Source organism: Trichomycterus rosablanca, chromosome 2 (assembly GCF_030014385.1).
Source record: "Trichomycterus rosablanca isolate fTriRos1 chromosome 2, fTriRos1.hap1, whole genome shotgun sequence".
Taxonomy (NCBI): Eukaryota; Metazoa; Chordata; class Actinopteri; order Siluriformes; family Trichomycteridae; genus Trichomycterus; species Trichomycterus rosablanca.
Window position 1 is genome coordinate 27,157,332 of NC_085989.1, and position 24,426 is coordinate 27,181,757.

At 37.7% G+C, this 24,426-nt stretch overlaps 1 protein-coding gene across 1 annotated transcript in view; it reads left to right on the plus strand.

Moving 5' to 3' along the window:
- Positions 1 to 24,426, plus strand: part of csmd3b (CUB and Sushi multiple domains 3b) — a 538,328-nt gene that overhangs the window by 493,196 nt on the left and 20,706 nt on the right. Inside the window, exons 57-61 of the mRNA XM_063013213.1 lie at positions 3,182 to 3,364; positions 7,519 to 7,695; positions 12,510 to 12,689; positions 15,427 to 15,600; positions 16,123 to 16,296. Of these exons, the coding sequence (XP_062869283.1) occupies positions 3,182 to 3,364; positions 7,519 to 7,695; positions 12,510 to 12,689; positions 15,427 to 15,600; positions 16,123 to 16,296 (888 nt within the window). The remainder of the gene's footprint in view (positions 1 to 3,181; positions 3,365 to 7,518; positions 7,696 to 12,509; positions 12,690 to 15,426; positions 15,601 to 16,122; positions 16,297 to 24,426) is intronic.

Here is a 24,426-nt window from a genome sequence, read left to right on the forward strand (position 1 = left end):
GGATTTAAAAAGCCTGACAAGTAAAAAGCAAAGCAGGAAAAAATATTGATTGAGTCAATAACTGTATTAAATGCTGTTTATCCCCCCTATCCCCCCCACAAACATGTTTGTTATAGTCTGTCATGTATACCCTTAGACTGTCCTCACAGTATTAAAGGAGAATTAAAAACAGCTCGTGCTGCTTGACATCCAGTAATGTGGCTGTATCATGTCATTGATGTAGACCTGTGGGATAGGAAGGCATGCCCCAGTGTTTTAAAACTTTTTTTTAAGCAACCCACATTTTTTCCATGACTTTTACTGTGACCCAGGAAACACAAACAATGCATCAAAATGAAATATATTTAATCAATAAAATGTTCCTTTATGTGTACCTACTGTTTACTCATTCTGTTTCTACAAGAGTGGCTAACCGAAAATAATGAATTCCAATTAAAAGCAATGTTATATCATCATGTAATATGTCCCCTGACACAGCATTCGACTTTGGAATGCATTCTTTAATACTTTTTTTTTTTTTTTTTAATAATGGAGGATTTATTTACAAATGTAAACTCGAAAGTCCCAGGGCATGTAGTGCCAGCATAGTATTAAACAGTTCCAAAAATACATGGGAAGGTATTAACCTTTAGACTCCTCTGCTGCCATTGTTGTGATGCGCTTTATCCTGTTACACCAGAATCCCCACCTCCCCAAATTAATTCTTCTTTTATTTTCATAAAGGCAATTTATGTTTAACACCTTGAATTTGAATGGTCCATGAACACTTACGCAGCCATCAAATTCTGCAGCTAACAGACGCCATTCTCACAACTGTCCTTCAAGCTCACTCTGTATTATAGGGGCTGCTGTAGTTTCACATTTTCTCTATTTTCAGTGCCCTGAAGAAGGCATTGTATCTCAGATCTGATATATTTTGAATGCTTCTTTGTGTTGATTTTCTATGTATTTTAGATAGCTCATTTCATAAATAAACATCACAAAGTATAATTGGGTTTTTGTCCTTTTGAAGTAATTGAAAACATGAAAGACAAAGGCTGTGAACTTTTCCTCTTAATTAGATGTAATCTGTACTGCTTAACAGCATGCTTGAAATAAAGCTTACTTAATCTGAATTTAATGCATTCTGTATTTGTGCATTTAAGCTGATAAAATATAAAAAGGGATTTCATTATATTTGCAGTAAATGTCACTTTTTTTTGCTGCACCACAGCAGCTGCTGTGAAGATGCACATTACAAGCACTTATGTCAAGTACATGTGGAAGTGGACAAATTTCCTCATCCAATATGAAGTAGGATTATGGATTAATTCTGCAACCACAGCAAACTATGATCAGGAACATGTTGTGTGTTGGTGTAGGTCAGATATACAGCATTATGCTGCTTGTTTTCTTTTGTTCCTGCCATCTGGATCCTGTTGTGAACTTTAGTGGCCATACTATCTTTTTTGGGTGAACAATGTACAACATGAACAAGCTGTTATAGTGTGTGTTTGGGAGTGATGGATTGAGTTGCTGCTTATATGAGGTATAAAGACTCCTACAGGTTCAGATATATAGCTATGAGAAACACATTGTCCAAAATTGTTGCTGCAATGTGCATCCAGAGAACCAGATCAGAAAATATAGGTGATTTACCTTTATTCCTTTGATTAACAGATTTTATGCTATTTCTTTTATACATGAATCACATTGACTGTTCGATTTTTCCTTTTACGTGTGGGTCTAATCTGATCTATTTTCTCCTGCTGTTGCACTTGTTACTGCTGCACACTTGTGTTTTCTTGTTAAATATTTCATCACCCTGCTTACCTTAATGCACAGTGGCAGTAAAATGTCTGTTTAATGTCTATAATTATGTGGATATTAGCATTAATTTGTAAAAAGTAAATAATCCTCATCTACACTAGCCCATAACTGCTGAGGTTCAAAGCACTGCTATCTACCAGTCAGGTCTCTGCACAGCAATTATTAGTTAATTCCGGGTGTGGGCTTGCCATTGAGAGGTAATGTAAAAAGTGCCAAAAAATTTTGTGTGGACCAGACCCATAAATACAGGAGCAGCCAAAAGAAAAACAATTAAATTATAATGCTAGACAACACATTCTGCCTAAACAAAAAAAAACACACACATTGTCATGCCTAACTATTACCTATTAAATGTCTGCTCTTATCTCTATAAAAGATCTGAGTAACACTTTACTTTAGGGAAAGGTTTATAGGGATGCAAGACACGCATAAAATATTATGGCAAACATAATGTTCATGTAGGTTTGTTACAGTTATAAACAGCTCATGTATGGGTCATTAGAGTGTAAAAGCCATTACCCTTCAGCATTAACCAAGATAAGTCAATTTCTATTTTTTAATTTAAAACAGTATTTTAAAAGTTGCTATTCTCCCTAGGAGTTGACATCTTACAAAGATTGCACCGAGTATAAAAAAATGTAATATTGAAAGGCCTGCAGAAATCTCCAGGTCTTGTTAAGGTTCTGTTTATGTCCTCATAAACTGCTGATCTAAAAAAAATATATCTTACATCTGGATGTTCACAGTCCTTCTGGGACAGTGGTCTTTGGACAAACTTTGACTTTTGACTGAAATACACAGTGCACAAACTTCATTCCAACTGTAAACGCATGATAGATAAAGCATCAGGCTAAGGGGACTGTATTCTGGCTGGTCAGTTTGCATTGTGTGAGTAAGAAGTGAACTAAAATCATAGAAAACAGTAGTCGCTAAAGAAGATTTTACCATTTATTAAATATTACCATTGATCTACATTTCCAGACTGGAACAGAAATGAATTAATGTTTACAAACTGTCCCAATTTTTCTGGAAATGGGGTTTGTTGAGATTGTAGATGCTAGTTCTTAATATGTTGGAGTTTAAAGCCAGGTTGAGAAAAAAAATATGATATGAAATGCTAGTGTTTAGTATTCTCAAATAATTTCAAGTGCTTAATCAAATGTAACACAAAAAAAAAACTTAATTTAGCATTTAGCACTTAACGCTACATTCAAATAGTCATGGGTTGTGTCTCACAATTCTAGATGAGGATCTGACCACAGAAATCTCTGTAATTGCAACAGGGTTGAAAAAGTGTTTCTTGCAACTGTATTCAAATGTGCGTACATATTTATTTACACTCCCTAATCCATCTTGCTTTTTCTTTATATAGGTGATTCGTCAGGGACATGTGGAGATCCAGGTGTGCCCTCTCATGGGAGGAGGGAGGAGAGTGATTTTCGGTTCCGCAGTAAAGTACACTTCAGCTGTTCTATAGGCTACGTGCTTTTTGGCTCCTTTGAGAGGACGTGTTTACCCAACGGCACCTGGTCTGGAAATCAGCCCTTCTGCAAACGTAAGCACATTATAACTAGAGTGTATGACTCACTGGCTCCAAATAAGGCTACTTTACTTCCTCTTTGTCTCAAAAAATAGATTTTAAGGTTAAAACATGAGCAGAGTCCTCTGATACACTTGCAGCTATTTCCATTACTTTGATCTAACCATCTGAGGGTAATGCAAAGGAAAGTGGAATTAATATTCTATGTGTTATGGGATTTTATCCATCAAATCTTATTTGCAGGCGTATCAGGGCACCATCACTCTCCCCCACACAGAATTAACATTCAGAACCTTGCATTATGTAAAAAATGCCTTTTTCCATTACAACATACCAAACAAATTCCATTGGGAATATTTTCATGGCCAGAGTAGAGCTATTTTTACGTAATCAATAAGTCATCGGTATATGTCAGAACAAAACAGATCAATCGCCATCCAAACAATAGGGTACATTGTTATCTTTGGCTGCCTTGGCCACCTTTCTCAAGAGCAAACATTGTGCTGTAACCCCATAGTGCGGCTATAATAAGCAGCCAGCATCCATGACAGACTCTGCACACAGCCCTAATCCCAGTCTCTTTCATTTTCTCACTATACCAAAAAAGTGGTATAAAAAGCCATGGTCCATTTTCACTAAATCTTGCAGTACAATTTCAGCAGAACTCTAGTGAACTATATCCTGATAATGAAATAACAGCCTGTTGTAATGATGTGGTGTTAGCTGACAAGGCAAAAGACAAGTGCGCAGACAAACCAAACTTTTTTAGTATTTATTGTAGAAAGTAACTTGCAGAAAGTAAGAAAATGAATACAATCTGAATATAATGATATTGCTGGGTAAAGTCTGGAACATGGAAGTAAAGAACAAAACATAAATGATCCACAAGCGAATCAACCATCTTATAAAGAAACAGATATCTAACAAACATCAATGCAAGACAAAGAAACAGAACAGAAGGGGACTGATTGCCAACACAAATCAGGAGAACATGGTAAATATGTGAAAACAATAGACAAGGGACAAAACAAAGATAGGGTTGGTGACTGGGCATGGATCTAAAAATGATAACATAACCCTCAAATTCACATATTCACCGCAAAGCCATGGGGAAGGACAGACACTTTTACAGCAGTAGATAGCATTTAACTTTGCATAACTAACACAAATTACTGAGGACTTCATTTCAAGATTATGTGAAAAAGATGCACCAACAGAAAGGAATAATTATTCACATGAATGTGCACGTGTGAAGTGTGATTCTGTGCAGCCATTAAGATCATGAAAGTTACCTGGTTGCAGTTCACACCTACTAGGTCACCAGTTTTTTCCTTTGTGGAAATAAACTATATGGATGAAATGCTGAATGTCCAAAATCTTGCATTACTGTAAAAGTACTAACCTTACTAGAAAGCTGTTAATGTGCAGGATTTATAGCCTGATATATCCCATGAAATATGTGTAAAGGAGGGTTCATAGACTGATATACCCAATAAAATCTCTGTGGAGGAGGGTTCACTGACTGATATACCCAATAAAATCTGTGTGGAGGAGGGTTCATAGACTGATATATCCAATAAAATCTGTGTGGAGGACTGTTCATAGACTGATATATCCAATAAAATCTGTGTGGACGAGGGTTCATTGACTAATATACCTAATAAAATATGTTTAAAAGACCAGGGTTCATAGACTGATATGTAATGACATGCTTCATATTTCTATCAGCAGAATTTTATATACTGATCATTATGTTGTTTCGTACCCATCACAGCTGATCACATTAGAATTAGATTTATTTATGGTAATTCAAACAATATATTCATTGCTTTATGCATTGCCTGATATTTATTTGTATTTATTTATTAAAAAAACACTACACAGCACAGCAGATTTATACAGCTCAAGGTTCATTAATTTTGCTGTACATCTCCGAGCTCAGCCGATCAGTCTTATATCATGTCTATTAATAAAGATTTGCATATTTTAAGTTACTTTGTATATGTTTTATCAGTACTAGATGATTTTAACCCTTGTGTTCTGCTGACACTGACTTTACTGTCTTGTTATTTGGCATCCCAGGAACCCCACTGTTGTGTGGGTAAAATAAAAATAAACTGAGTTGAAAATTAAGAAAATTAATGAACCAAATTAACCATAGAGTGAGGTAGGAGATTTTGTGAAGTGGTTAAAGAAATAATAAATAAAAATCAGTAATTTTACATACAGAAGCATCACATTGTTGCTTCATACAGTTAGGACATGCAGCAACATTATTTATAGTCATCCTGCTTTATTTGTACTTAATTGTACTGGACTTAGATTGAAAACTTTGTGTGTTTATCTTTGTCTACAATCTGTAGAGTTTTTCTGCTTGAAACTTGTGTTCCACTTATGTTCCACTTCCGAGCGTAGCTGTGGTGTCATGTAAGGTCTCACACAGTATATTTTAACAAGGGGCCACTTACCCACAAGAACCGTTTGCCATACCCTGTCTATAAGAAGAAACAGTCGTTGTTTGTGGTGGAATAGCAGGTTTGTGAGAGGCAGCGACAGAATGCAAAAACAGCTCGTAATTGGGGGGGAAGGCATTGCGCTGAAATTCAACCCCCACTGCGAAATGTCACACTATGTGGGATACACAATGGTCAACCTGCCAACAGGAGACAAAGGCAATGCCTGTCATGACTGCAGGGTGACAGGCTGCTATCAAGACTGATAGTTCCATTCTTTGTCTTTTTACCAAGCGATAGCACAGTTCAGTTCAGCACATAAACAGTTGTGCAGATTGTTAACTCTTAAGCCCCCAGATGGAACAACATATTAACAAGATGAGAGAAACTTACCCTCATCTACAGGTCCCTCTCTCCTTCCCTTCCTTTCTATTTCATATACTCCTCTCTGTTTGCTTCTGACTCTGTGCTTAACCTCCTGTTTGATCTAAATCACATATGCACTACAGACAGGCTACCCAGAGGCATTTCAGTTTTCCAGAATGCACAATGTTATCACTGCCCTGTTGTTTTAATGTGGCTGGTGAGGCATACATGAGCTAAAAGGTGCCATGGACCCACAATCAAAGTTAAAAGTTAACATTTGCAGTATAGCTCAGGGCCTCAATTTCATTACAGATTTCTGCTATAAAAACACAGGCCCTGACTGCTATTACTTCCTCAGTTCTGGTTGGGGTGCATTTGGTCTAGTAACATTACCATCAAGGCCTCTATACATATTTGCACTGTATCAACTGCCTAGAATCTAAAGAGAAGGACGCAGAACCTATAACACCCACGAAAGACAATTAAACTTACATTTTGCACATGGTACTGTTTTATTTGCACAGTTTTTAAATTGCACAACGTCTGTAACTGCACTTTAGGCTCCCCCTTTTTAGTTTTTAGTTTCTTTTGTTCTTGTCCTGTTAGATGTTTTATATTCTTATTTTTTATATTATTATATTTTATTTTCTATATATATATATATTTTTTTAGATCTTATATCTTACTTGTATTTACATTTGTCTTCATTTTTTTATTCTTTTAATTACCTCATTGTAATGTCATTGTGTGATGTTTTTTGTAATAATTGTTATTGCTGCTGCGACACCACAATTTCCCTTCGGGGATTAATAAAGTACTCAATCAATCAATCAATCAATTTTACAGTCTGTGTAAACTGATATAGTAGATAATATGTCGCTAGCAAAATGACAAGATATGTGTATAGATAAATATAAAATCATGAATATATTCTATGTATGTTACATTTTTAAGTGATAAATGCTTACTGTTTTATGGTGTTATACTAAGGCTCTTTAGAAACATAACCTCCCTGTCTGGCTTTGTCCAGAGGTGCATTCCCCTTAAGGCTTCTGTCTTATGTGTTGAGTGATCTTTTTCTTAACACTGTTTCATATGGTTGGCTCATTTAGGTTCTCTGTAAACCTGCTTTCATGTCTGTTGTTAAAGGTTATGAACATACAACTGATTGAAATTAAATGTAATAGAATTATATGGTTACTGAACACAAATAAATAAATTGTCAAAAAACAGCATTGAACTGTTATGTTTCATGATTAATCTGCCTTCAGCTGAATTCTATTGTCTTCTGCTAATTATTCTGCTAATTATATATTTTTATAATTATCTCATTTTTATTTCTTGGAACAGCGGTGCAGTGTGGCAACCCTGGCACCCCCAGTAATGGCAGAGTGTACCGGCTGGATGGCACCACCTTTTCTCACTCAGTCATCTACTCCTGCATGGATGGTTACCTGCTAAGCGGCTCTAGCACACGCCAGTGCCAAGCCAATGGCACCTGGTCAGGAACAGCACCCAACTGCACCAGTAAGTAATTAATTTAGCTCTATAATTAATTAATTCTGTCTGTTTTACCACCGCTTTATCCAATTCAGGACTGATTCACTGGCTAAAACGTAGCAAACAAACACACACACATTCACACCTATGAGCAATTTTGGCAGCTCCAATTGGCTTGACTTCATGTCTTTGTACTGTGGGAGGAAACTGAAGCTCCTGGAGAAAACCCACAAAGACATGGGGAGAACATGCAAATTCCACACAGAAAGGACCCAAACCACTCCACCGGGGAGTCAAACCTAGGACCTTTTGGCTGCGAGGCGACAGTGCTACCCACCGAGCCACCATGATGACCAGCTCTGGAATTATTTTCTGGAAATATTTTGGTGTATATGAAATATGAAAGAGTGTACATGGTCTGCAACAATCTTCCTTTGCTCCTTGGTCCAGTCCCGATGCTTACGTGCTTGGGCACCCTGACTAGTCTGCGGGTATGCACCCCCATACGCAACAAACTGCAATGCACTGTGTATTCTGACACCTTTCTATCAGAACCAGCATTAACTTCTTCAGCAATTTGAGCTACAGTAGATCGTCTGTTGAATTGGACCACACAGGCCAGCCTTCGCTCTCCACATACGTCAATGAGCCTTGGCCGCCCATGACCCTGTCGCCGGTTTACCACTGTTCCTTCCGTTGACCACTTTTGATAGATACTGACCACTGCAGACCGGGAACACCCCACAAGAGATGCAGTTTTGAAAAGGCTCTGACCAAGTCATCTAGCCCTGTCAAACTCGCTCAAATCCTTACGCTTGCTCATTTTTCCTGCTTATAACACCAGCTTTGAGGATAAAATGTTCACTTGCTGCCTAATATATCCCACCCACTAACAGGTGCCGTGATGAAGAGATAATCAGTGTTATTCACTTCACCTGTCAGTGGTCATAATGTTATGCCTAGTTGGTGTATGGTTGCTGTATATGAATCATTTAGTACAAACATGCGTACACAGTAGCTTTCCATCCTTATTATCAAAATATTAATTTTGTATTGTAATATATAATTAAGTATTGTTTAAAAGAATTACAGTTTTAGGGAATGTGTATGGCAATCCACAGGAAAACTTTTTGACATCTTCTGGTGGACCAACCACCTACCAAGTCACTTTATGCTGTTTTTTTATCCTTATGTAGTTTTATAAATATAAGGTCATTCTAGATTTCCTCAACCCTCAACATCACAAAAAGTGCAGCTCAGTTACCACCCAGCACTCCCTGCAGGATTATTTTAGGCCTGTTGAAAACACTGTATTCAATGTATTCAAGTTTTATCCATACTACTTTACATTCTTACTGACTCTGGTAGATCATCATTAGCGGTTGGACTATCTGTAGAGTTTCTTTCCTGTCTAAATTTCCTGTCACATCTTAATTGATAAAAAAAAAAAACACTTAGTAGCCTTGACTCTTTTGGGAGGGTGAAGATCCTGACTACATAAAATTTGAATGAGGGTCTCTTCAAAAAGTAATTAGAGGTGGTCTGATTGGTGGCAGTGAAAGAAGCTGAACTAAAGCGATTCTCTGATGTAGACCTAGGTCAGACTTATAAAGTATGAAGGAGTAAGGTGGTTAAGGTCAGCTTAGGTTAGATGTTTTCATGAATGTGAAGAGAAGGTCAGGTTCATGTGCTTAGCTAAAATAATGAATCAATACCATTTTCCTCAGTCATGCTAAGGATTGCCATAATCTCAACTGTTCTGCTTTACTATTGCAGAAAATCAATTACTAATACAAAATTAATTATCTTAAGGATAGACATATGGAATGTACCAAAAAGACACACATTTTAAATTTACTTGGGTTACACCAAGTCAGTATTTTGTGAGTCTTGAAACTTTGAACTAATGACTGGACCATCATCAGGAAAACAGCTGTTCTTTAGGTAAGTGAGAAAGTCAATAAAGGATGTGATAAGATTTTTGGAAACAGTCCATTAACAACTACACAAGTAAGTGCACAGTATAGAGCTCTCCATCCCCAAAATCAAAACATTAATTCAGAAAGTACCTTTTAGGATGTTTCATCCCTTCAGTGCAGTTTTAGGGACGTAGAACCTATGACAATGCACAGTAAAACATTTTTTGCACCTTGTGGTAGACCAACCATCTACTAAGTCACTTTATGTTGTTTTCTTCCCATCATTCTGTAGTTAAATATGTAAAAGAGATCTTCAAAAAGTTTCTGCACTTTTATATTTTGGTTAAAAACAGTGAGGACGGGAGTAGTAGTAACTGGTCGTGACTGAGAGAGAACTTATAGTCCAGATTTAGCGCCGTCTGATTTCTACCTTTTTGGACTGTTTAAAGAAGCTTTAAGGGGAAGATGATTTTCATTTGATGATGATGTGAAAGCAGCGGCAGCATCAGTGGCGTGCTCCACCAAAAGCGCAGGACAGTTACCACCCCAGTGCTCCTTGCAGGTTTATGTAGACAACATTAAGAACATTATATTTAGTGCAAAAGTTTCATATTGAACTATCTGTAGTTTTTTTCCTGTCTGAATCAAAATAACACCAATACAAACTTTACATCTTTAATCTGTTGTAAGACATTTTCTTAAAAACAAAGTTGTGCCCATCTTTATAAGGCCCTATAACCTCTTGGCATATATTTGGGATACTTTGCTGCATTTCTTTTCTACAAACCTTCATTTCTGAAAAATCTGTGAAAAGACATGAAATGCTAATAAAACTAAAACACCTGAATTTTATAATTAGGAGGTACTTCTAACCATAAAACCAATAGCACAACTGCACTGCTTTGCTGACCTAGGAGGGCGATGCTTCATCCCAATGTAGACATCTTTGTGTGCATGTAAAATCTTATTTGGTTACACAAGAATACATTTAAAATATTCAATTGCAAATTTAAAGTATAGCAAAAATGCTCAATTGAAGCTAAATCTTCCAGTTTGAGCCTGAATGCAGCCACTTTGTAAACCAACATGAATAGTGTAACAACACAATCAAATCAACATTTCTGGTGTGATTAAAAAAGGCTGTAAAATTTGGTTGGTCATGTACAACATGTAGCAAATGTAGTAAGCACTTTGTGATTGATGGGACTAGTAATAAAAAAACAGGTAGAATAAGGACACTTGGACTACGGTTTGGGAGAGAGTGTCACTGACTCATAAGCTGGCATGATCACTCTTGATTGCATCCCTCAAGCACACAAGCTTTAACTCTGCACTCTGCTGTCGGGGGTTGTAGTCGTGGCAGCCAAAGCAGTGCTGATCGATGCTGTTCTACACGTTTACCCTGCAGGTCCACGGCCATGATGCATGGCTTTGTCTGAGGGAGGAGTCACATTAGCATTTTCGGTTGGCAATTTCTTATGATCAGATGACATGTTTATGACCAAGCCAGATGATAGATTTGAAACCACTTTTTTTTAAAAGACACAAAATGTATGGATTTAGAGTGTGTAGCATAAGTAAAAGCTGCCATAAATCAATAAGATTTTGTCAGCTGTGGTAAAGTGCCAGGTCTCAAATTTGTTTCCTCAGAATGTGATCTGGATTCCAGGCACTACAGTGATGAAACTGTTTGTTGCATTCCTTTTATATTTCCACTCTGTCTCTCTCTCTCTCTGATTATATTTCTTTTGGAGCAAAAGGTAATTGTAAAAGATCTACAGAAATTGATTCAAATCTAAACCTTAGGGATACATATGAGATAGAATGTGTGTGCATGTTGTTATTGATTTTTTCACATAATAGTGAAATCTATCATTTTAAATTAAAGAGTTGGGGGATCTTAGTGATGTCTTTGTTCCAACATCAATAGGTTGTAGTAGATGATTAGTGAATGTGGCTTTCTGAGCTTTGTTTCATAGTTTAAATCGCATTGCTTGCTGGGCCAAAAATAGTTTCAGGCTCTGTTTGAAGCCATTAAATTGTTAGTAATCTAGCAGATACATTTGAGCAGAGGTGGGTCCCAACTGGGATTGTTGTGGAGGGCCGGGCCAATAGGCTGAACTTAATTCTGCTCAATATTAATTGAATCTCTTTATAAAAAGCAGTAAATTGTACAGTTCTGATAAGCTGTTACTGTTAAGAGTAGATGTTACAATTAGGCAATGAAACTGAGAAGCAGTCAGAGTAAAAACATCCACATTATTTCACTATTTAATCAACTTTTACACAAAGTCATATTGCTATTTTGTTTGGAGCATAATTACCTCATTTGCTGTTTTTCATTCCTTTGTCATTGTTGGATATTCATTTTGGATATCATTAAGCTGGTCTGGACTGCTCCAGTCATGGATGTGTAAAACTTAATAAAAAGTCCTTGTTGCTTTTGTAGTTTAGCTAGCAAAGCTTGAGATATGACTGTTCTGCATCGTTCAAGTTCTTGTATTTCTCTGTATTTATTACCGTAATGCGATTTTAAATTGTAATCCTTAAACAGCTTCACATATTTCATAATGAGTGCATATTTACAAAAACAGTTCAACAAGTTTACAGTGTAAACGAATAAGTAATAATTAAATTAAGTTCAAAAAGGGATTTCACATAACTGCTTGGCTTGTATTTGCATTTTTCATGTCTTCTGAGCAATGCTGATTTTTTTTTATATTTATATTTCTAATAGCTACTGTTCTTTAAAAACTGTTACACTTACTAAATGCTTTGTATTGTTGGCTTTGTAAATTATAAAATAAAAAATATTAACTGTTAATGTTTTTTTTCCTAAAAACACATGGGGTGCATACCTTTGATTTAAACACACGTAACTGTTGCAGTTTTTAAATACTGACTGTCTCTCTCTTGCTACAGTGATTAACTGTGGTGATCCTGGAGTACCAGCTAACGGAGTGAGGTATGGTGAGGATTTCACCATCGGCCAGAACATCACATTTGCATGCCAGCCTGGCTACAGTATGGAAGCAGAGGGCTTCTCTATTCTCTCCTGCACTGGTAATGGCACCTGGAGTGCACCACTACCCTTTTGCAAAGGTAAAGTAAAATAAAGTGGGCAACACACACTTGTACTTGTTCCAAAATGTATATTGTGCAGCCTAATGTCAGTAAAAAGCTGAAAAAGGATAAACAAAGATGCCAATAAGGATATAAAAAACACAGCATCTTTTTTTCTACCCACATTTGTTCTGACACTAGAACAGACAGTAGTAATTTGTGTCACATTGCCTTCAGGAATTAAAATTGAGAAAGCACCTCTACAAACCATACATCCATCCCTGCCATAAAATAGTGTAAAAAAATCCAAAACCCCTTTCCTGCACACATCTGGCTGCGTAAGAAGAGGGTACGGGTACTGAACTGGCCTGCCTGCAGTCCTGACCTATTCCCAATGTGATGTGTGAAAAATTTTGAAATGAAAAATGCAACAATGACAACCCTGTACTGATGCACACCTTAAGATGTGTATTGCTATCCTCACTTCCAAAACGTCTTTTAAGTGTTAGAGGAGTAAGTAAGTAGTAAATGCTGTACCATCCCAACTTTGTAGAACATCTTGCAGGCCTACAATGCAGGAGTGGTGTATATTAACAAATAAAATAAAGTTGACCATAGAAAACATATAATATATTGGGTTCATACTGTCTGCAATGAAATGAAAGTGAAAGTAAATGTATGAAATACTGCCATTCTTTTATTTGCATTTTCTATACTGTCCCAATTTTTCTTATTTGGGGTTGTATTGTCTTTAATGGAGCTGACCAAAAAACGTCAAAGATTCATCTGAACACAGTTCTCTATATTGTCATTCTATACTGTAGCTCTATAATTTACTGTAACACAACACTATAGCTAATGATTTTACATTTTCAGCATTTAGTGTGGGCTTTTTATTTAAAGCTGCTTACAACTGTGCCTTAATACACTGCAAGTAATTAAAGGCCTTGCTTAAGGACCCAACAGTGGCCTATAACCTTTCGAATTACTAGTCCAATACCATAACCATAGCAACAACAACACCAGCAAGGATAAGGTGTAGGTCAAGTGCAATTGGGAATTGTCTATAATCAATACTAGGGGGAAAAGGGGAGGAAGGTCTATTTAATATTTAGGAGGTTATTGTCACATGATATATTCTGGATTGATAGTATAAACAGCCCTTTTCAGGTCATTCTACATACAGCATTTTAGTTGGTTTTTCTATGTCAAAGCAACTGAGCACTACATCTGACTTTTGGAAATGTCATTAGTCCAAAGGTTGACATATTTTTTCAGCCTGGTTAATCAGTGTTTAGTAAGGATCCAAAAAGAACAAATGTTTGTGATTTATTCGTTTAGGCAGAGCTCATTTGTTTATTGTATATTTTCATTAAAATGATAAAAACCTGCAAGCAGTTTTAATAGCGGATCTGTTAGTTGATGTCTCTAGAGTTCCCAACCTGCATCTAGTTTTTACGCATGAGTGCCGGGTCCCCCACCATCAGGGTGAAGTGGTTAATGAGAATGAATGAATAAATGTATGTTTGTTGACTCAGTTTTGAAAAATACATTGGTTTTTTATATGTGCATGATGTGTGTAGATAGAAGATGACACCACCCACAGCTCTCTCTTTCTTTATGCATCTATTTCATGCCTTTTTCCTTCTTTGTTTTATGAGTAAAGCTGTGAGACAGCAGGCATTAAATATTCATTAGCTTGAAAACAACAAGCTGGATCAGTCCCCATGGATGTGCATCAGCCCATGTCCAACAGCAAATTTGAATATTAGTAGCGTAAGTGAGGATTTATTACGTAGTTTTTATACGGAATAACTAACACAACTTGTGTCCACTGAAGAAATTTATATACTGTTTTTAGACACATCTGAATGAAGTCTTTTCCACCTAGCGCCTTTCCAAATAACTCAGTGTATAAGAATTACACTGTGGCACTGCCAGCTTATACTGCAGGCTCTGTCCTAAATCTATCAAATAGACTTGAGCTTTACCTTTGCTCACTATTTCTATTGCAGCCCTGCAATCCCATACCTTTGTAATGAGGGTTGATCCCACGCAAGCTGCTCATTGTATCAGTAAATTCATCCTCTATTCTGTTTCTTCCTGGTGCTGACTTTGTCGGACCACTTTAAAAAAATGGGTCTGTGTAAGGAAAAGAGTGTGAGGGTGGCGTCATGCCTTCCAGTGAGACATGAATCATCTTTATTTAAGCATTAATTTAACAAGTAATGAGTGTCCTGCTTTGTGTAGAAACAAGCACAACGATGCATACGTACTAGCAAAATGGCTTTGGAATTCTCCTGCCTCCACACATTCTAGTGCATGTGGGGCTGTGTGCAGTAATGTGAGTGTGTTTGTTTAGGAAGTGCTAGGATGCAGTGTCTGGAGACTGATGACTGTTGGAGACGGCTAAGCATGCAGCAGTGTGTGGGTAGCTGTAAACACCCCTGCCGTTAACTCAGATAACCCAGCTACATGGCGTAATCGTATTTTCAGAAGAAATTACCTGGTGTTAATTGAATAACCTGCCACTTTAACTGTAATCGAATGCAGTGAGAACTGTTACCATCTATATGTTTTCTTTTGTGTAATTACCCAAGCTCTCCTATGACATTTATTTAATGCTACTGCATAAAAATGATTGAACTCCCTGCAGTACTTCTAAACTACTTGCTGCAAGAAGCATCTCTTACTTTTGGGGACTGTGCAGGCTGTGCTATACACTAAATGCATACATTCCGCTTTGATTTTGACATAGATATCCACTCTCTTTCAGCTGTGACATGCACCGCTCCTCCCCTCATCTCTAATGGGGTGTTGGAGGGCACTGACTTTGAGTGGGGCACCGGTGTGAGCTACAGTTGCTCCCCAGGCTATGAACTGTCCTTCCCTGCTATCCTTACCTGCGTTGGAAATGGCACCTGGAGTGGAGAGGTGCCCCAGTGCCTACGTAAGTTATATTGAAACCAATTTCAGACAATCATACGTGTCATCTTTACAATGTAGAATTTCTGGATTAAGAGGGCAACATTTAGGACACATGCCCCTATGATATGCTTCATAATGCCTCAAAGTTATCTCTAACCATAGTTATACTTGCTGAATGACCAGATGTTTTGATGTGTGAAATGGTCATGAGAATGTGCACAATTAATGTACCAAATCACCACAGTAAATACACAGCAGCTAATTTGCATATGGTTTCATGGTTATCAGCACCTTATAGATTATATCATACTGTATAATCTATAAAACTGTATTATTGCATCTTTATGTAGTCAGATCTAGATCTGTCAGAGCTAGATTGCTTTCTATTTGACTGCCAAATCCAACACAATGCACATCCAGTCATGTTTCCAGTAAGGTTTTTGTTCTCTAAGCACTAACTACATAGTCACTGTGTGATTTATTCTGCTTATTAGTTTGTTTCTCTTTTCTTACGCACCCATATATTCCTGTTTTCTCATTTCAGCAAAGTTTTGTGGGGATCCGGGAATCCCAGCCCATGGCTTTCGAGAGGGCCGTAGCTTCATCTACCAGTCAGAAGTGTCATTTAGCTGCAGTGCCCCCTACATCCCAGTGGGCAGCACAACGCGTATCTGTCAGGCTGATGGCACTTGGAGCGGTTTCCAGCCTCGTTGCATAGGTACTTAAAACCCACCAGTCTGCGATAAATGCACTTTTTGTTTATTTCTTATGTGTGTGTTTGAGTGTAAAACTGTTATCATGGTTAAGGGTGCTTGGGTGGCACAGCAGTAAAACACGCTAGCCAGCCAATGCTGAAATCTTGAGCTTTTGAGTTTGAATTTCAGCTTTGCTATAAGCTGGTCAGGTGCCTACACAGACACTGAGTTTCTTGTATGCTTATAGGGGAATAGACAATGGCTGAAACAGGGCTTCTTGTTGCTTGGGCAATTACAGCCTCTGCTGGAGTGCTCTGTGTGACCCTGCTTCTGGCAGGTAAAAAGAAGCGATCAAGGCTGCTCATGTGTTAGAGGGGGCGCGTAACAGCCTTGGTCCTCCTCGATCCTTAGGGGGTGGCAGTGACAAGAAAGAAATAAGCTCTTATTGGACTTGACTGGATTGGGTGAACAAGGGGGGGAAACAAATAAAGTACAAATAAAGTAGATAAAACTGTTATGATGATTGATGGGCTTTAATAATGATGGAATTGAACAGGTAAAATATAAATTCTCATATGGCATGTACATGCTCTATAGCTTCAACCTCATAACCTTAGATTTATTGAGTTATTCATTTAGTAGTGCATCAATCCTTCATCTCTATCTGTTGAAAATAATATGAGACTTTTACATTGAACTAAAGCCAACCAATTAACCATAACCATATTACATACAGTATATGTTTTACATGTTTTTTATAGCTAAATGAAATTTATTTAGTGCCAGTCAGGTATTAGTTAATACAAGAGAATGTCAGCTACTAATAACATGTGCACCATGACTGCAGTTATTGCAGTGAGGGGTACATTGAAAAAAGGAAAATATATATATACCCAGAACAGTTGTCAACATTTTACAGTTTTAAAAATGTCCAAAAAGGCCAAAATATTATATGTTACTCTTATATACAGGGTGAGTCAAAAGTCGCAGGGCGCTCTTTTATGTCAGAAACAAAAGGAAAAATGACACATATGAAAACCCCAGCAAGTAATGTCCGGAACATGGCTGCCACCTTGAAAGCCGCCATACTGGATCAAGGGCAAGTTTTTCCAATGGGAAGGTCTCAGAAATCGATTGCTGCAATCAGATTTGCAGTATCTCTTGTGGTTCAAAAGTTTTCAACACAGAAATTGCAACAACGAACGTTCCCTGTGATGCACAGCTATTTGACGTGTTCAATGTGTTGTCCCTGGTGCTGAACACAGAGCTGAAGGCGCTGGATCCAGTCATTATGAACCCGCATGAGAATCTTTGGAGAAATGCTGTCACAAGCCTCCACGATGTGGTGCTGAAGGTGGTGTGTGTTGCGGATATTCTCAGCATACACAATTTGTTTGAGATGACCCCAGAGATAAAAGTCGAGTGGTGTGAGGTCGGGTTATCTGGGCGGCCATTCCACAGGACCACAACAGCCAATCCAATGACCAGGGAATTGAAAATCCTGCCACTGACGAACACCTGCTCTGTAGTGTGGTGGAGCCCCATCCTGTTGGATATAACAGGGGAAACTGCCATCTTCGGTCAGAATGGATGGGAACACTGTTTCCTGTAGCATTGTCAGGTAGCGCTGAGCATTTAGGGTCTGGTCGATGAAAATGGGTCAGATTACACGGGTGCCCCATATTCCACACCACACCATAACCTTCACATCAGCTACAACTTTGGTGTCTGCCATCCAATGAGGGTTTTTCTCACTCCAGTACCTCACGTTCTGGCGGTCGACCTCACCACTGACATAAAACTTGGCCTCGTCACTGAACAGAATGCCCTGTGCGATTGCGGGATCCCGTTGATGTTGGTCTAACGCCCAGGTGCAGAACTCGACACGTCTATCAGGGTCATCCTCTGATAGTTTCTGCTGCAGCTGGATCTTGAAGGGGTGCCACTTATTGGTATGAAGAATCCGTACAAGGGATGACTGACACCACATTCTGCTGCGAGACGTCGCGTGCTGCGTCGTGGACTTTTCGCGAAGTCTGCCAAAACCATTGTTGAGGTTTCTTCGTCGGTAGCGGTCTTCGGACGACCACTACGTGGCTTGTTGTCCACAGTCCCGGTTTCTCAGAATTTGGCTATGAGGGGTGCAACAGGTGCTGTGGCGGCCATGTTCCGGACATAGCCTAAAAGATAGGCCCCCTCACCCATTACTTGCTGGGGTATTCAGATATGTCATTTTTCCTTTCATTTCTGAAATAAAAGAGTGTCCTGTGACTTTTGACTCACCCTGTATGACATTTTGTCCTGCAGTTCTTTGAATAACTGATTATGTCCTGTTCCCAAAAATACTGCATTCCTACCGCAATTCACTTGCCAGTGTTGAATATGCCTTTATTCTGTATTCAAGTATTCAGGGTTGTATTATTTAGAGATTTTGCTTCTGTGCTGGCTTCACATTTTCAGCAAATTGGAAAACAGCTAAGCCTGAGTTACTGTAGGTATGTTTTTTTTTTGTTTTTTTTATACACTTTCAGAAAAATTCTGAACAACTTCTACCTCAATATTACAAGAAACTTGCAATTCAGGAAAAACTGCAAGACTTTGGATAGTCCATCAGACTATAGCCTTCTACAATCTGAATGCTGTTCGGATGATGAAATATGATGCAAGCCATTGTTATAAACAGAAATGCTGAATACATGTTTTTCTGTTGAATTTCATATAAGAAATCTTTTTTTTTTTTTCTTTTCATGTTGATAATATTTAAGTCATCCAAATAGGTATGAGTGGTTGGAACAAAAATGCTGACTAACAAAAAAGAGTTTTGACACTTTTATTATAGCCTAAAAACATTAGATGCATTTTTTTATCCAAAATCAGCTTCTGTCTCAACTTTTTTTTTATTGTTTTCCAGGCAAGTTATTTATATTTACAAAAATACAATTTGCCGGTGCAAACATTGGAAGTCTTTTCCTTGTACATTCTTTGAATTAACAGATAACAGATTATTGTTTTACTAAATGTCTTAACTTTTCTAAAAATGTGAAATATGGCATGGAAAATAATATTTAAATTATTATTAGGAGAATATAAAGTCTTTACAACTCTGGAGATAGCAAATGACATGCCCTGTCAGTTGTGTTGAACCCCATTTATTCATTCCTTTATTCCATTCCATTTTTTCATTATTTTCTCTAACCACTTTATCCTGTTTTCGGTCGCAGTAGGTCAGTTGCTGTCTGTAAACATTAAACTAGGCAGTATCATGAATATTAATATGTTTTGGTATTTTTAATGGTAATACAGATGTAGAGATGGTTCTTAGCAATTGTCTCGGTAACTGATACAAAACACAAATATATGGATCCTTATTATAATGTTATATTTGATCATTTTAAGTAACTAGGAAAGCCTGAACAGAATTGATGATTGTACAGTGCTGCACATATTTTTACAGGTACAGCATTATTTCTAACATGTTTTAGTAGGGCACTTTGAATAAATCAGACAGTGTTTTCAGCTTCTCATGCCCAGCTGGAAACTGCTTTAATGACCATAAAGTTAAATTATGATCCTCTTGATGCAGTAAACAAAAACATTGCTTAGAATATAAAATCAATTGAATGCCTCTGTAGCAATTTAGGATTTTACGCAGTGGAACAAATTGTATCAATTAGTGACACTTAAAACATTTCTACATATAAATACGTAAAGCTTGTTAAGTTAAAGCTTTTCATTTAAGGATGCTTGCAAAAGGAGCATGGACAAAACAGCTCTTTTAAGGCTTTAAATTTAGGCCCCAGTTTTCTGACATACCAAATAAAGATACCAAATAAAGATGACTTATTTGCAAGGTCAACCTGAGAGTAATAAATTCATAGTTGGCTGGAGCGGTGCAGGTAATTTAATAAAAAGATATACTTATGACAACATTTAAAAGAGTTTACAGTAACTTAGCCAGCATGTGTAAGAACAGGCCATTAAGGGTAAAAGAGGGAAATTTCTGTAGGAAAAGAAAAAAAAGCTTGTAGCAATGTCTCAAAAGCTGTAAAATAAAGAAAGCTGTATTTTCTCAGCATGTAGTGTTGTTGTTTCTGTATTAAAATCACATTAAAGTCTGTTATATAAACATATGCTACAATTGCTAACTTATTAGTAACTTATACTATGTAATAACCACTAAGTATATATACTTATGACAACATTGAAAAGACGTTACTTTTAATGTGAAAACTAAAATCAATGTTTTTCATTTCCATATGTTTTATTTAATGCTAAAGTATTTTTAAAAAGGCAGCAGCATAGTTATTGTTACATTAGGCTTGCAGAATTGGCTGTTATGACAAAATTTTGAGTAAATGAGGCATGAAATAAATTGGTAAACATAAAAAAATTCAATAAAAAAACAAATAATTTACAGACATGTTGCTGCTGTTTAAGTTGGTCATCTTCAAGACCTTCATCAGTGGTCACAGGACGCTGCCCACGGGGTGATGTTGGCTGGATATACTTTTGGTAAGTGGACTATTCTCAGTCCAGCAGTGACAGTGAGGTGTTTAAAAACTAATCAGCGCTGCTGTGTGTTATCCACTCATACCAGCACAACACACACTAACACACCACCACCATGTCAGTGTCACTGCAGTGCTGAGAATGATCCACCACCCAAATAATACCTACTTTTTAGTGGTCCTATGGGGGTCCTGACCATTGAAGAACAGCATAAAAGGAGGCTAACAAAGCATGTAGAGAAACAGATGGACTACAGTCAGTAATTGTAGAACTACAAAGTGCTTAAAATGGACAGTGAGTGTAGAAACAAGGAGGTGGTTTTAATGTTATAGTTGATTGGTGTGTGTGTATGTACTGTATATATTTCTGCTATTCTTTAATTTCATGCAATGTGTACTCATTCATTAATTTTTATTAACAGGCCTAAGTACAACTCATAAAATAAACAAATCCAATACTATAATGTAATATTTAGGTTCAAGAAAATCCCTTCCTTTGGCTTTACCAAAAACAGGTGAGCCGTGATTTAGAAGCTGCTGGAACTTGGGTGACACTATCTGCAGTCAAGCAAGCATTACATCACTGTGGTTTTAAAGCTGCCATGTTTCCTGCATGGCATTTGACTACCTGGTAATGTGTTCCTGTAATTCAGAACCATTGCAGAAATGATTGGAATTCTAGAACTGACATATAATACATGTTTTACATGTATAGGGTAAATGTTTGACCTTAACTAAATGTATATTTTGCAGATGTTTTTATAGAAAGCCACTTTGAATTGATTCACAGGATTTATAACAAGCAACCGAGTGGTCTTGCCCAAGGGTCCAACAGATGCAGTGGTTAGTATTGAATCCCTGACCTTGAGATCAGTAGTTCAGTACCAGCAGGGCCAGCACTGTCTTGAAATGAATGAATACATTAGTCTATCAGTTTGCAGTATTTTGTGGCTATTTTCAAGTTTAAACATTTATACACATGCCGTTTAGACATCAAGGTCTTGAGTTTGACCATGAGCATAAAGAGTTTCTTTTGTGCTTGACAGTTACTTTGCAGGTAAGTCTTATTATTTTAATTCTATGTTGTCTGGGTCCTGGGTTTTTTTTATCACTTAGAAACGAGCACTAAAGTGTTTTGCGATAACAACACCACCCAATGATCAATGCTTTCTGACCACCTTGGCAAGCTGGGTTTAGCACTGCCCCAAACAGCTGCTATTCTTTATTGATCAGACTGTTGTTTAAAAGAGCAAAGCAATCACTGATTCTCGTCAATGAAATAGAGAGGAGATGAGAGAGGAAACAAGCTCAGATATAAAATGGCTTGGGGTAGTAAAAAATGCCTCAGAGGCACAGATGCCTAGAATCTCACCCCTCCACAGCCAACACTACAGGCTCTGACACTCAATAGTTTTTTTCAGGCACTGGAGAAGTGAGGTAAAGGGAAATGAAATGAATTATTTAGCCGTGAAAGACAAATATTTAGCAAAAGCAGGCATGACTCATCCTTTGAGTCAGACTGCTCCTTTTAAAGAAATGGTCAGCTGTGACATCACTGTCACTGGGTTAACCTCTTTTAGTTCCCAGTGCTGAGCAATGTTAGTTCACTTATTGTCTGTTTTACCAGCACTTTATTCTGGTCAGGGTCGTTGTGGGTCTGATTTAATTTGGCAAAAAGCAGGAAACACCCAGGACAGGTCACTAGTCCATTACAGGGCAGACACACACACATTTACACTTTTGGTAGCCAGTTTGGCAAGTCACATGTCTTTGGTTTTGTGAAAGGATACCAGAGCTCCAAGAGGAAACCTACATGGACACAGGGAGAACTCCATACAGAAAAGTCCCTGGTCGTCCAGAATCAATCCCTGGCCCTTCTTGCTATGAGGCAACAGCGCTACCCAGCGGGTCACTGTGCTGCCCTATTGAGCAATCTTCGTTTTCTTTATTAAGTAATAGTAAAATCAAGTTGGCTTCTCTAAATTGTCCAAAGGTGTGAATGTAGTTAGTATTATTTTACTGTATGTGTAGGCATACTGACCTAAGGTGAACTAGCACCACACTTGTGTTGTAAACCCACCTTGTATCCAGTGTTTGTTCTAAAGATCTGGATCACCATTGCTCTAAACTGAATAATGTGATTACTAATGTGTACTTGTTGTAATGAGTTTTTCAAAAGACAGTTGGTCTATTTATAGCTTAAACCAGTGCAAAATAGATTTGCTTTGTCTTTTTAAAGTAATATGTTTTTCAGTGGTTGATGCTCTAAATGTAAAATGTTGAGACTGACAGGTTTCATAATTGTGCTTTAGCAGAAAAGCAGTGGTCATATTACATAACTGGACAAAGCTGTAGGGTATAGCCTAAAATTTCTAGTAGACTTTTTTTGACCTTTTACCAGAAAATCTCAAAGTAAACGCTCAGGAAGCCTGTGCGGTTTAATGCACGGCTGGTTGAGTTACATTGTACTCTTTGTACTGGTTTGCTGGTACTGATATATTTTACTTTTATTTGCGCTACTGTTATAGTCTTCTCTATCTTAAGAGAAAGATAGACTTCAACTGTAACTACAACCTGAGGTCCACGAGTTCCTGTTTTGGCTGGTTGTTTTATTTTTGTGTCTAGTTAGTTGGGGGAATACATAATTGCTATTCAGTGCTTGGGGCACTTTTATCAGCCTTATTTTATCATCAATAGCTAACACATGCCCCTTCAAATAGCAACAATTATCTAATCATAACCGCTTGCTTATATTTCCCTTAAGATGGCAGTCTCCTGATATCAATTAGCACATCAATAATTGTTCTATACTGAGTAAGTAATTAAATAATTGGTAGAAGCTTGGATGGAGGGTTACTGAGAAGAGATAAATAGCTGGCAGGGGTCTAAATTATAAGATCTCTGTATTTAGATAAAGCCTCTAGGCAGTTTAATGCATTACAATAACACAGCCTGATGCCACTTGGTGCATCTAATTAGTAACAGATCTAATCATGATTATGTCTTTAGTGTAGTGTTTTGGAGTACCTGTTTATAACATGGTAAAAATGACACTCCTACCACTTCACTAAAGAGGCTCATGCTGAGCTTTTTATTTAATGTAAACCCATGCTCAAACGTTCTCTCAGACTTAGAAAGCAAGTGCACACCCCATTGGCAAGCAGCAGTAAGAACTGTTGCATGGATGGTAATAAAAAATCTCCATACTGACTAGTTCCTCATCATCTGTGAGTCTGCTTTCCTTCAAAAAGGGCTACACTGTCAGATCTAATTTTTATAGTGCAGAAGTAGATCAGAATATTGTATGTATGTGCAGATATTTGAGGCTGTGTGTGTGCTGCTGTATACATACCACCTTATGTCTTAACTAATACCCGACCTGGTTCAGTTACAGCCATCATTGACGTTCTTAACACCTGCTTCCTTTTACATAACTGCTTTGTCACAGGTACTGATTTTGTAATCGGAAGGTTTTCACTAGAGCCCGGTTGCATAAGGCGTCCAGGCTGATCTGGTATTTGCACGGCTGCATTGACTCTTTGGTTTCTGCCTCAGCTTGTGGATGTGCTCCACATCCCAATGAACTGAGCAGCGCAGCTGGTGTTTAGCATCCCCACCACTGCACCAACACTGCCCCCTGCTGGG